The 15,000-nt window shown below is 35.4% G+C and overlaps 1 protein-coding gene across 1 annotated transcript in view; it reads right to left on the bottom strand.

The window, feature by feature from the left end:
• Positions 1-2,846: 2,846 nt before the first annotated feature.
• LOC143038320 (protein FAM200C-like) overlaps positions 2,847-15,000 on the bottom strand; it is a 14,259-nt gene continuing 2,105 nt past the window's right edge. Inside the window, exons 2-6 of the mRNA XM_076207345.1 lie at positions 9,841-10,053; positions 4,953-5,047; positions 4,035-4,644; positions 3,476-3,951; positions 2,847-3,359 (exon numbers count right to left, since the gene is read on the bottom strand). Coding sequence (XP_076063460.1) covers positions 2,847-3,359; positions 3,476-3,951; positions 4,035-4,644; positions 4,953-5,047; positions 9,841-10,053 — 1,907 coding nt within the window. The remainder of the gene's footprint in view (positions 3,360-3,475; positions 3,952-4,034; positions 4,645-4,952; positions 5,048-9,840; positions 10,054-15,000) is intronic.

Here is a 15,000-nt window from a genome sequence, read left to right as displayed (position 1 = left end):
AACAAGACAACCAAAATCAAGAGTGTATTGGTTCCAAGGACGACTACGAGAGAAATCTACAACTTCAAGTAACTGCTACGATGGGAACAAGCATTCTTCAAGATTCTTCAAGGTGATCATCATCTACAAGGCGGTCTCTTCAAGGCAGAGTGTGTGATGGAGCTGAGGAACAACGTCGCTGACGAATGACAAGGCCGTAGAAGGACGTCAAGATAGAAGTTGACATTGACATCACGGAGCGACATCGCAAGCAGCCAGGATAAAGCAAGGTATTAGTAATTAGTATGATTACTGCTCAGAATTCTAACGTGTTGAGACACGAAATTCACACCTCAAATACAAATATTCCAAAATCATTGGTAAAAATGATTAAGGAAGTTAGGACAAGTGAAACTGACACAGAGTACTTAGCTAGATTAGATAGATGGTCAAAAGACATGAATTCTATCTTGAAAGATTCAGACTGGATAGAAAGATCTAGTGAGAAGATGAAAATCTCACAGGTAATCAAATTGATTACATTTAGCTTATTGGCAAAGAATTCTGATGACTTAACAGCAGAAAGGCTGTACAAGGATCTAAAATCAAATATAAGTTTAGGAGAAGTAGATTATCTTCTTCAAGGATACAGTGAGACCAGAACTATAAACCCATATGTAATGCCTATAAATCAACAAAGCCAATATAGGAACTCTAGAGAGTTTAAGAAAACAGAAGTAGGACATAGACGACATGCTAGAAGTCCATCTAGGGATAGGGATACCAGAATCCTATGTTTTAATTGTAATGCATGGGGACACAAAGCACAAGAATGTTTTTATGGGATTATTTGCAGAAATTGCAAATACGAAGGTCACAATGAGTATCAATGTAGGAACCCTCCATTCTGTATTTATCATAATAAAATCGGACATAGAACTCATGAGTGCCGGAATTTTCGGGTACCCCCAGGGCTAAGAGGAAAACCCCCAGACACAGAATAAACAATTTCAGACCTCCCCATATATATACCGATAGGCGGAATTGTGTTAAATATGGGAATGCAAGGGAGACGAAAGAAAGAGATCCTGAGTGTAACAAGACTGTGAAATTACAGTGAAAGAAGAAAGAAAATTCACCACCCTTTTATTAACCCAAAGGACGAGAACTAGGCACGGGCCTATTGAAATTAGAAAACAGTGAGACTACAGGAAATACAAGGCATTGGGCCTACTGCTTAAGAGGAACTTGAACATAATTTTATGATCGTCGCGCAAGGATTCGAACCTGCACTGTACATGACGACAAGAGGCCCCCATGACTGCCGCCTTAGACCGCTCAACCACTGATGCTTAAAATCGTACGAACTCAGAACACTTACTGGTTCTCGAGATTGAGAAGGTCACTACCTGCAACCCTATTCTCATTTTTACCATACGACCAAGCACGCTCGTGGGAGGGGTAAGGACCAGATCAAATCCTTTTCACGCTTCTCGCCATTGTAACCATACGAGAAATTCGCTAGTGGACAGCGACATTAATCAGATAATTTTATGACCGTCGCGCAAGGATTCGAACCTGCGCTGTACATGACGACAAGAGGCCCCCATGACTGCCGCCTTAGACCGCTCAACCACTGATGCTTGGTTGAGCGGTCTAAGGCGGCAGTCATGGGGGCCTCTTGTCGTCATGTACAGCGCAGGTTCGAATCCTTGCGCGACGGTCATAAAATTATCTGATTAATGTCGCTGTCCACTCGCGCCTTTCTCGTATATATACATGTATATGTATATATACATATATATATATATATATATTTATATATATATATATATATACATATACATACATATATGTATATATATATATTTATGTATATATATATATAATATATATATATAAATATACATATATATATATATATACGTGTATATATATATACAAACATATATATATATATATATATATATATATATACATATACTGTATATATATGTATATATGTATATATATATACATATATATACATATTACATATGTGTATATATATATGTATATATACATATATATAAATATATTGATATATACATATATATATATAATATAGATATTTATATATATACATATATATATATATATATATATATATATATATATATATATATATATAATTCATCACTGGTCTGCCCACACTTAGTACATGCTCTTTTTGCAAAGCCCCCGCATTCTATCTAGGACATTCGTAGATTAGAATAAGTACAGCGATGAACCAAGAATTCATATGAAATATAAGGAAGAAGGTATACGAAAATTATCAAAATGTTTGAACATATTTTGTAAAGAAGAAGAAGAAGAAGAAGAAGAAGAAGAAGAAGAAGAAGAAGAAGAAGAAGAAGAAGAAGAAGAAGAAGAAGAAGAAGACAAAGAAGAAAAAGAAGAAGAAAAAGAAGAAGAAAAAGAAGAAGAAGAAGAAAAAGAAGAAGAAGAAGAAGAAGAAGAAGAAGAAGAAGAAGAAGAAGAAGAAGAAGAAGAAGAAGACAAAGAAGAAAAAGAAGAAGAAAAAGAAAAAGAAGAAGAAAAAGAAGAAGAAGAAGAAGAAGAAGAAGAAGAAGAAGAAGAAGAAGAAGAAGAAGAAGACTCATTGAGACTAGAATCTAGCTTTTAGTAATCTAATACAGTGGTTCTTAACCTTTTCATTACCACGCCCCCCCCTACGAACTACTATTTTTTTCACGCCCCCTTGCATATATAGGTAAATATTATTCTCTAATTTAAAAATAGAATAGAAACGGCAATGTCTTTTTAGTCCATTTATTAAGTATAAATTGCAATAATTTGATATTTGACACTTTCGAATAGGTACATGATTAATGAGATATTTGGCACTGCTTCTTAGCTACCAGATCTAGAATACGCGGTCGAATGCTCGAGAGTGCACAACGCAAGTCGCCTTCAACGTTGAGGCGGTTTCTGTACTTAGTCTTGATAGAAACGAGCGTGGAAAATGCCGTTTCACACATATATGTGGATCCAAACATTGTTAGAATCCGAAGAGCCTGGTGTGAGGTCAAAGGGTAAACATGAAGGTATTTGACCCAGAAAGTCTCCAAATCCATATCTTTGAAGTCTTCTTTAGCTGTGGAGTCGAACTTCAACTCTAGGAACTCTTCTTGGACTTCTTCAGCTACATCAGCTACTTCACATTGAAATGGATTCCTGATGAATTTCCATGCTTCACGCTTGTCGTCTATATCTGGGAAGTATCTGACGAATTCTGATTTCAAGTCACTTAGATGAGTGATTATTTGCTCTTTTAACTCAGAGTCGAGGTTACTGTCAGCGAGAGCCGTATCTAAGTTTCTAAAACTGGCTACATTTCCCTGTAGAACTCGACATTTCCAAAGATCGAGTTTGGCCATGAAGGTACGAATGGTGTCATGGTGCACGAGGATATTGATGTTTTTCCTTGTAGTTTGAGGTTCACAGCATTCAATACCTCAAAAATATCCACCAGGTAGGCTAAGGTTGCATGAAAGCCTTCAGACTGAAATTTGTCATAAAGGTCTACTTTCTGCTGTGAATCTAGAAATATTTCTACTTCTTTTCGTAACTCATAAAGCCTTCCAAGCATATTTCCTTTTGACAACCATCGCACGTTCGTGTGAAAAAGCAAGGCTTCATGTTCGGATTCCATATCCTTACACAGCAGTTTAAACAGACGACTGTTCAAGGCTCCAGCTTTGACAAAATTGACAATCTTGATAGCCACATTCAAGACGTCCATCATTTCAACAGGCAAAGTTCTGGATGCCAAGGCTTCCAGATGAAGTATGCAGTGTGTACTCATTACGGAAGGATTTCTTTCTTTCACCTTTGTGACAAACCCAGACCGTAAACCACGCATGGCTGGTGCTCCATCAGTACACACTCCTACCACCGACTCCCAAGAAAGCTGATTTTCCTGGAAAAAATCTGATATAACATCAAAATAGCTTCTGCTGTTGTGAAACTTTCCATCGGGTGACAGAACATAATTTCCTCTTTTATATTATTGCCTGATACAAAACGAGCATACATCAGAAGTTGAGAACACTGAGCGACATCAGTCGTTTCATCACACTGGATGGCAAAAACAGGGGAGGCTCTTACTTGGTCGAGAGTCTGAACTTTGATATCTTGAGATAATTCATCTATCCTTTTCTTGACTGTATCATTTGACAGAGAAATCTGGGAAAGCTTATTTGCACTATCTTTCTCCAAAACGAGTTCTGCTGCACATAATATACTTGGTTTTATGAGAGACTCTCCAATGTTATGACTCTTCTTGCTCTTTGCAATCAACATAGCGATCTCATAGGAAGCCTCAACAACCTTTGAAGATTGCTGCCGAAATGACCCACTGTCGTCCAGTTTAGCTCGCTTCAAGGTGTCTTTTTTAGTTTCAAAGAATGCCTTCGGCTTGTCAACTAAAGCAGGATGTGATGTCCTCAAGTGGCGTTCCAGGCGTGAAGGCCGCATTCCATCATTGCTCAGAGTCTTGTAACAAATCACACACTGTGGAACCTCGGTGTCACCCCTTTGGAGAGACACAAATCCAAATCGAATGTAATCTTCAATGTACTTCCGTTTCTTAGCACTCATTGCAAAATACTTGATGTTTTGTATCTATGTAAATATGTAGAACAAATGAGGCCAACACAACAATAAGCAATAATCACACAACGACTGGTGAAATGCAATTGTCTCAGTCACACCGTCCTACACATTGATAGCATCGCGCGAGAATTTACTAGCCAATCAGCTTCCGTCTTCTCATGACGTCATCGTACGATTCAACCGACGAAGACAACCTCGGAAGAAACGCTCTGCCTAAACGGGTCTCACTCTAACGGTTCATTAGTAAGAAAGAATTCTGTAATAATTCATATGCTTATGCTTATAGTACTGGCCCATGCTGTTGTAAAAGTAATCACTAACTGGAAAAACTTATACTTTTCACCCGAAAGCTCGCGCCCCCCCTGGAAATGATCCACGCCCCCCTGGTTAAGAATCACTGATCTAATAGGATCTGATGGAATGAAATTTGAAAAACAAAATAACAATGAATACTAACCAGATGAGAGATTGTGTGGCTTTAAGTTTCCAAGAGTTACATTTAACCAAAAAGTAGGATGAAACGATATATCTGCGACTGATGGGTCTCCTGGCGACATTCTTTATCAATATAATTCATGATAAATTGTACCCAAGCAGCTCATAAAAGGGATATATTATGTGATAATACATCATATCCTCTGCTTTATCTAATTTGGCGGAGATCTTTACCAATGTTAATATAAAATTTTAGATTTCATTGAATTTCTGTTTCTCATGTTCGCTTTTACTTCATAATGATATGCAAGCTTCTCCATCACTGTTGCTACAATAACTAAATGTGATTTTTGCTCTGAGTAGTTGTCCGATAATCGTGCAACTAAAAAGTTGCCTCAAAGTGTCCGGTGCAACCACAAACTGCTATTTTTCTGTTGGTCCAATAAAAACAATTGTCACTGCTGTCTTCTTCGAATCAGTCTGATATGTTTCGTTTTTGCACCAAGTTAAATTAAAGACTTCAGTTTCAGTACCTATGATACATCAAAGTCGATTGCACTACTAAAGGAAAATATCTTAATCAAAATTATTTTAACTCCATGTAACATTACACGAAGTTCCTTTTGCTTTACACCATCATAATCACATTTTCGAAATATTCACCCAATAAAACAATTCAAACACCTACCGGAAATCTATTAATGCTCAGGATTATTTTTCGTGTTTTTCTATGACCATCTTTCTGTTTGTACTTTTTGCTTAATGTATCTTACACGACAATAGATTCAACTTTGCTGAATAAAATTTCATTATAACAACCAGAAAAAACGTATATAAAGACAGTTACCACCACCCACAGCAACTATTCTCAGACCGTGCCCACATGTACACAAGAAGCGAAGATGAGAGGAAAACAAGAGTGGTGGATGGATGTTAGTGAAATGGGTGGGAGTGGGTTACCCCCCTTATATGGGGGAAGATGCCCATGGTACATACATGGACATCTAGTATCAGCACATTGGGAGATTTTGTCCCAGGTAAGGCCACATGATCTTGCTCAGGATATACATTTTCTATTTCCATTAAATATCGTTATGTACAGTCAGTGCATTTGACGTTTTGGGTACACTTATACTATCTGTGGTCACTCCAACATGATAAGAGAGATCATTGATAAACTTATCGATACTACTGATACCAGGCTGCCCCATATTAGAATAACAATTATCTATTGAAGATTTGATATAATTGCGATAGACCTGAAACTTAATATCAGAGTAACAATTTTGATTTCCATTATACGAGACGGTATAAAACTGTAATATAATCAAGCCTGTTATCTCTAGTCAATTACGTTATCAAAGATTAATCTCTTTTTTCCTTGCATGAAATGTGACTGTTATAGCTATTCACTGATAACCCGTAGATAATGAGGGCATTAATCGTTAACCGTCGATACTGATAACAGACTTGGTATCTTATCGGGTCTAAATTTTTGGTATCGCTCACTCGTGCTGACACTCGGTGGTATCACCGGTGCAGAGTCGGGGATTATCATACCACGATTGATACTATCTATTCATCTTTCTGACTGCCGCCGCCACGCCAGGCGATTTCAATTACTCGAGGGACACGCCCCTCGCCTCCACACAACCGGTTGATTTTCACGGGGAGCTTTAATCATTTCATTCCTCTTGACGCCAGCTGGTTCCATTCAGCTTGGACTGGGTGGGTCCTCAGCCTACTTTCTGATGCGATACTGTCGCTAAGTTTTCAACCGATCATTAACTACCATTCATTTTCGGGTATTTGCCCACTAGCGAAACTGAGCATCTCCAAGGATTTTCACACTCCATCTTGATCTAATGAAGCCCAATGACCACCTTGATTATTTCATTCCACTAAACGTCAAACGACTCTTTTCACTATCGAGTCCCCCTTATGCCTTGATGGGTTATGAAAACCCAATTCTATAGAGAGGAAGGAAGGAAAGGGGTGGAAGATGAAAGACTGGAGAAGTTGTTTTAGTTGAGAGGTGAGAACAGAGATCTCGGCGGGAAGAGGAAATGGTTTGGTATAGGGTCTAGGGGGAGGGGGAAATGGACTGTTGAATGAGGTCTTTGAGTAGAGTTTTCAAGGGTAAGCAAGGAGCACAAGAGTCGGTACTATACACTTTTACTTCTACAAACTTTTACCAGAACAAATATTTCCGTAGCTTGGTGTAATGTATGTAACACTAATTGATGCAAGAAAAAATAATTAGGAAAATATTAATGTATATATATATATATATAATATTATATATATATATATATATATGTATTATAAAACATATATATAATATATATATATACATATATATATATACACATATATATATACATATATATATACATACATATATATATATATATATACATATATATATGTATATATATATATATACATTCATATATATATGTATATGATATACATATACATATATACATATATGCATATATATATATATATACATGTATATACATATATATATATACACATATATATATTATATATATATATATAAATACATATATATATATATATATATATATATATATAAATATATATACATACATACGCATGTATATATGTGCTCATTTATAAGTCTGGATGTGAGTTCAGGAGAAAAATGGTAGAACCAACTACAATTGAATACCAGCCCAATATGAACATTTCAAAAGGGCAATGGTCCCCGGATATAATTTCAGGACTTTTCATTACTAGCCTATTAAAAAGACATTTGCCTCCTGACCACCACATACAGAGTGAGCCGAGGGTAGAGACCTCTCCCATTGTTCCCCATTGTCATGTCAAGGGTGATACTTATGTAGCACTCACTATTCCATTTTTGTATCTACTGAAGAGGATTGTAGTTTGCAATTGAAATATATAGATTCCCTGTCTCCAGTCTTTTTTTTTTACTCTAACAGTGGTTTTCACGTGATTGACAAATGTGAGATTATATTTTTCACTTGTAATATACATACATACATACATATATGTATATATATATATATATATATATATATATATATATATATATATATTATATGTACATATATATATGCATACACACACACTAATATATATATATATATATATATATATATATGTGTGTGTGTGTGTGTGTGTGTGTGTGTGTGTGTGTGTGTGTGTGTGTGTGTGTGTGTGTGTGTGTGTGTGTGTGTGTGTGTGTGTGTGTGTGTGTGTGTGTGTGTGTGTGTGTGTGTGTGTGTGTGTGTGTGTGTGTGTAATAGAACCACTTGGAAAATAAAATGAAAAGTGACCGAACGTTTTCGTCTATTTGAGACATTTTCACAGGTACAAAGTAATAAAACAGTGAAAATATATATACATATGAGATACATTAGGGGTAATTAAGATAGGTCCATTGTGACCTTACTCGCTTAACACTGCTTTAAATTTGAACCTGCTACTGTCTATGTTTGTTATATAGTTGTCTAATTTATACATTCCCATACTCTTATTCATGTTGTTCTCAAATGATTCTATGATATTTCTCTCCTTATTGTCCTTAAAACTAAATTGCTGTCTAAGAGTAAGACCATAAAAATTTTCTTTGCTATGTTTTGAGCCAAGTCAATTAAATGTTTAGGATATTCTAATCTATCAAAAATGTCATAAATAGTTTCAATTTCTTGATCTAAAAATTCTGGGCAACAAAATCTAAAGGCCATTAAAAGCATGGAAGAGAACACTGACACTTTAGTCTTAAGGTGGTGATAAGAATAATAATGAATATAAGAAAGGACATTGGTAGGTTTCCTGTAAACATCTAATTTAAACTTATTTCCAAACCTATAAATCATAACATCCAAAAAGGGCAGACTATTGTTCTGTTCAATTTCCTTAGTAAATTTAATTGATGGTACCAAACTGTTTAACCCTAGTAAAAAATTGTCTAAAGGTTGGTCAATAGGCCACATGCACAATATATCATCAACATACAGTATCTATGCCAAATGGCTTTGCTAGGAATAATTTTACGCAAAATATCTCTTTCAAAAAATTCCATATACAAGTTACTTAGTTACTTAAAACAGAAGACAAGGGATTCCCCATTCCCATTCCAAACTTCTGCATATAGAATTTGCGATTAAATTCAATTTTTGAATCTAAAACACATAACTTAATGAGACTGACTATTGTGTTGACCGGTAGAGGTATATCATATTTCTTCAACTTATCTTCTATATATATAAATAAATCTAAAATAGGAACTCAAGTAAATAGACTAGTGACATCAAAACTAACAAGATTAAAATTAAAGGAGGGATTTTGTCCAGATATCTTTTCGATGATGATCAACACTGTTTTTTATATGAGAATGTGAAATAGTACCATCTTCTAAATATATAAACAAATCTAAAACAGAAACTCAAGTAAATAGACTAGTGACATCAAAAGTAACAAGATTAAAATTAAAGGAGGGATTTTGTCCAGATAGCTTTTCGATGAGATCAACACTGTTTTTTATATGAGAATATGAAATAGTACCAACAAGTGGATTAAAAGGGACACCAACAATTTAGATAATCTGTAAGTACAAGAACCAATACAGCAAATGACTGGCCTGGCTGGATTATTGATTTTGTGAGTTCTAATTAAACCGTACATGTAATATAATGACGGTGACAACGACACAAGTTGTTTAATGAGTTCGTTGCTTCCTACTAGCAGTTTCTTAATTTATTTCATTGAATTCACTGTTAACTGTTTCTAATGGGTTCTTGTTTAATTTCACATACATTTCTTGGTCACTTAATAATGTGTCCATTTTTTCAATATAATCAATTTTGTTAACAGTTACTACACAATTGCTTTTGTCAGCCTTCATTATTTGTGATTCCTTGTCATTTTTTAACGCGTTTATTCCTGTGACAAACCTTTTTGGATAACTTGGATAACTTGCCACAAAACCTTTACAAATATTAATGTCTTGTAATGGGACATTACTGTATTTCTCTAGATTGCAAAATCATTTGGCAATATCAACATAGTTGATATGTTGATAATTGTCAGCAAATATTAATCCATATCCTAAAGCACATTTTGATGCAAAATGTGTGTGTGTGTGTGTGCGTGTGTGTGTGTGTGTGTGTGTGTGTGTGTGTGTGTGTGTGTGTGTGTGTGTGTGTGTGTGTGTGTGTGTGTGTGTGTGTATGTATGTATGTGTATGTGTATATATATATATATATATATATATATATATATATATATATATATGTATATATATATATGCAGAAACCACAGGGAAAATAAAGTCGGAATACTGAACGTTTTCGTCTATTACGACATAATCAGAATACTCTGAGAATGTCATAATAGATGAGAACATTTAGTATTCCGACTTTATTTTCCTTGTGGTTTCTGCAATATTACTTAGTCACGCGTTATTGTGATTATTTTTGCAATATATATATGCGTGTGTGTTTGTGTTTGTGTGTGTGTATGTACTTTTATATATATATATATATTAGTAACAAATTGTTAACGGACTTTACTCTGCAGGAGTTTTAAGGAAACTGAGGGCGGAATTGGTAATAATAATAATAAAAAAAGAAAGAAAAAAAACAGCGAGGAAAGTTGCATGTTGATTTTTTTACACCATGACAAAGCCCCAGCACATTTTGAAAGAGTTGCGATTGGATGTTATTCAAGAGTTCAGATTAGAAGTGTTGCCTCATCCACCTTACAGTCCAGATCTTGCCCCCATCAGGTTTCTTCCTCCTTCCAAAGCTCAAAGAACCGATGAAAGGAACCGACTTTGCAAACATGGATGGAGCTAAAAAATGCTGTGAACTCGTACTTTCGGGAGAGGACTGCTGAGCTCTTCAGAGAAGGCTCACATACGTGAAAACATTTTACTTGAGAGGTGTATTGAGCAGGATGGAAAATAACTGTTTTATGCTTGCTCACTTCAGTCAAATATGAAAATTTTAGAAAAATTCCGCGATCTTTTTTATTTACCCTCGCATACCTGCGAAACTAGTCAGGAATAAACTCAAGACTAAGACTCCTGTGTTTCCTACTCCGCTTACGTCAACCTGTCAGAATGTCTCAACATATATATATATATATATATATATATATATATACATATGCAATAAAAACACTAGGAACGTGTGTTCACAAATGCGTAAGTAACCACTAGGAAAGGTAAACTAACAAAGCAGAGCGCTTTCGTATAATAACATCTTCAGTTCTGAAAGCGCTCTGCTTCGTTAGTTTACTTTACCTAGTGGTTACTTACGCATATACATACATACATACATACATATATATATATATATATATATATATATATATATATATATATATATATATATATATATATATATATGAGTGGATGGGTGGTACGATAAACACAGGGAACCGTTTAGGGATTTATTCTGACGTTTCGTCCTTACCAGGACTTCTTCAGAGTACATGCACATTCAAACAATTCACCCCCTAAATACCCGCCGAATCTATCCGCGTTCCACCATGATCGACCTGACCTCTCGTCCTCCTACGCTCTGCCTCGCGAAGTATCAAGCGGCTGGCCGTCTTTGTTAATTTAATAAACCCATCGCGGTGGTTGTTGTTTGGATGGGAAGCGATGTAAGCTGCTTCAGTTATTTTTCTTCTTTTCTTAGGAAGTCCTTTCTGCAGCACCTCTACTCTGTCCCAGTCTGGTAAGTGGCCGTGAGTATCTACATGAACCACTAGCGAGTTTGATACTCGGTGTGCCTTGACGTCATTCCTGTGCTCAACTGTCCGCTTCAATACCTCTGCTGGTTTCCCCCGTAGCTCACAGGACAGTTTCCACACGGTATCTTGTAGACGACACTGTTTTCTTCCCCGTTGGCCACGACTTTGTTCTGGTTCTTAACAATGTCTCCTATTTTCGTTCCCGTGCTGATCGCAATCTTGATGCCGGCTCTAGTGAGCAACTGTCCCAACTCGCCTGAGTGGCTCGAGTTTGGCACGGACAAATACTCCCTGCTATCATTTTCAGTCACGTCTCCTCTGTTCCTTATGCTTCTTTTTGCTATCTTTAAAGCCTTTTCTCTAAGTCGGTACAACAGCCCTACCAGGACGAAACGTCAGAATAAATCCCTAAACGGTTCCCTGTGTTTATCTCACCACCCATCCACTCATCTGTCTTACATATTTCAATATATATATATACATATATACATATATATTTATATATGTATATGCATATATATACATATATATGTATATATATATGTATGTATATATATATATACATATACATATATATATATATATATGTATATATATATATATATGTATATATATATATATATATATATATATATATACATATATATGTATATATATATATATATATATATATACCTTTTCTTCTCTACTTGATTCGCCTCCTCTTCCTCTCTTAATTTCTTTCCAAAACATCTTTTTATTACTTTCAAAATTTTCTGTCATACTCTTACCCCACTTCACATCTGCTCTCCTCTTTGCCTCCTTTACCTTTTGCTTTACTTCTCTTTTCTTTTCTTTGTACCTCTCATATGACTCCCTCGTCCTATTTTGTAACCAATCTGTGAAAGATCGCTTATTCTCTTCTACAACCTTCTTTGTTTCCTCATCCCACCATTCACTACCCTTCCTTCTATTTCCTCCTGTCCTTCTTGTTCCACACACCATCTTTGCACACTTTGTGATTCCCTCCTTGAACCATCCCCATTCCTCCTCCACACCTAGCTCTACTCTATCCTTCACTCCCTCCCACTCCTTCTTCAGCTTCTTCTTGTAGTCCTTCTCCTTTTCCTTTTCATTTAAAGAGTTCACTCTAAGCACCTCCCTACCTTTAGTCCCTTTCCTCTTTCTCCATCTATCCTCCACTCTCAACTTACCTTCCACCAAAAAATGATCTGATATACCCCCACCCTCTCCCCTTAGCACATGTACATCCTTAACTCTTCCTATCATAATCCTATTTACCACTACATAATCCATTAACGCTCTATCTACCACCCTTCCATCCACCACCCTCTCCCATGTGTACTTATGCTTGACTTTCTTCCGAAACACTGTATTTGCTATCATCAACTCTCTTTCTAGACACATTTCCACCATCAACTCTCCACTACGATTCTTTCCTGGAACTCCACATTTCACAACCACTCCATCAATTGGATCATTTCCTACCTTAGCATAGAGACCGGTTTCGCTCTATGCTTCTTCAGAGGAAGCATAGAGCGAAACCGATCAGGAATAAACTCAGGAACTCGGAACTAGACCCGTGACCTCTTTTTCCACCTTCATAATTATATATATATATATATATATATATATATATATATATATATATATATATATATATATATATATATATACTTATATGAGCAAAATAACCACAGGAGAAGAGAAACTTGTAAACAGTAAATACTTTCGTATGTTACATCTTAAGACATCTGAAGATGTAATATACGAAAGTAATTACTATCTACAAGTTTCCCTTCTTCTGTGGTTATTTTGTACTTTCGTATCACGGTGATGTGAGTGCTTGCATATATATATACATATATATATGTCTTTATATATATATATATATACATATATATATATATATATATATATATATATATATATATATATATATATATATACACTAGCCAAATTACCCGCGCGTTGCTGCATTTTAACTTTGATAGAATTTATGGAGAAAAGCTATACCTATCAATATAACGGAATGGGAAAGGTGACAAAAATAAAATGTAAAGAAAGTAAGAAAAAATCAATTTGAGGAGGGAGACGTCCTTTGGAAATAAAATATTCTTATCCAAGTAACCTGGGTTATGGTGAATATATATGATTTTGGGGGAGTCCGTGAACAAACAGACAGAAAGACAGAGGCTACTACTTTATTATAGTAGATACAAATGAATGGTAGATATCCAAGTATCTTGGGTGATAAAGTTTCAGTATATATATGGTTATAGGAGTCTATCTGGAAAAACCTAGGAGGAGTCCGTGAATCATCCTTAACCTAACCATATCCAACCTAACTTTGACCCTTAACACTAACCAAAATAAATTATTTTGGAAATGAAATATAGTTATCCAAGTACCTGGAGTGATAGGGTATCAGAATATATTGTATATGGTTATGGTGGTCTATCTCCAAAACCCTAGGAGGAGTTCGTGAACAAACAAACAAGCAAACAAACAGACAGACAGACATACAAATGAAAGTTAGTTATCCAAGTACCTTGGGTCATAAGGTTTCAGAATATATATGGTTATATGGGTCTATATGCAAAAACCTAGGAGGAGTTCGTGAATAATCCTTAACCTAACCATATTCCACCTAACTTTAACCCTTAACCCTAACCAAAATAAATTATTTTTAGAAATGAATTATAGTTATCCAAGTACCTGGAGTGATAGGGTATAAGAATATATATGGATATGGGGGTCTATCTCCAAAACCCTAGGAGGAATTCGTGAAGAAACAAACAAACAAACAAACAAACAAACAGACAGACAAATGAAAGATAGTTATCCAAGTACCTTGGGTTATAAGGTTTCAGAACATATGTAGTTTTAGGGGTCTATCTGCAAAAACCTAGGAGTTCGTGAATAATCCCTAACCTAACCATACCCCACCTAAATTTAACCCTTAACCCTAATCAAAATAATTATTTTTTGGAAATGAAATATAGTTATCCAAGTACCTGGAGTGATTGGGTATCAGAATATATATGGTTATGGGGGTCTATCTCCAAAACCCTAGGAGGAGTTCGTGAACAAACAAACAAACAGACAGATAGACAGAGGCTACTACTTGTATATATATATAATACATATACATATATATATATATATATATAT

This window comes from Oratosquilla oratoria, chromosome 24 (assembly GCF_046742065.1).
Source record: "Oratosquilla oratoria isolate Oo_2021 chromosome 24, ASM4674206v1, whole genome shotgun sequence".
Lineage (NCBI taxonomy): Eukaryota > Metazoa > Arthropoda > Malacostraca > Stomatopoda > Squillidae > Oratosquilla > Oratosquilla oratoria.
Note: the sequence above shows the minus strand (reverse complement) of the source record. Positions and strands in the feature narration are given on the sequence as shown.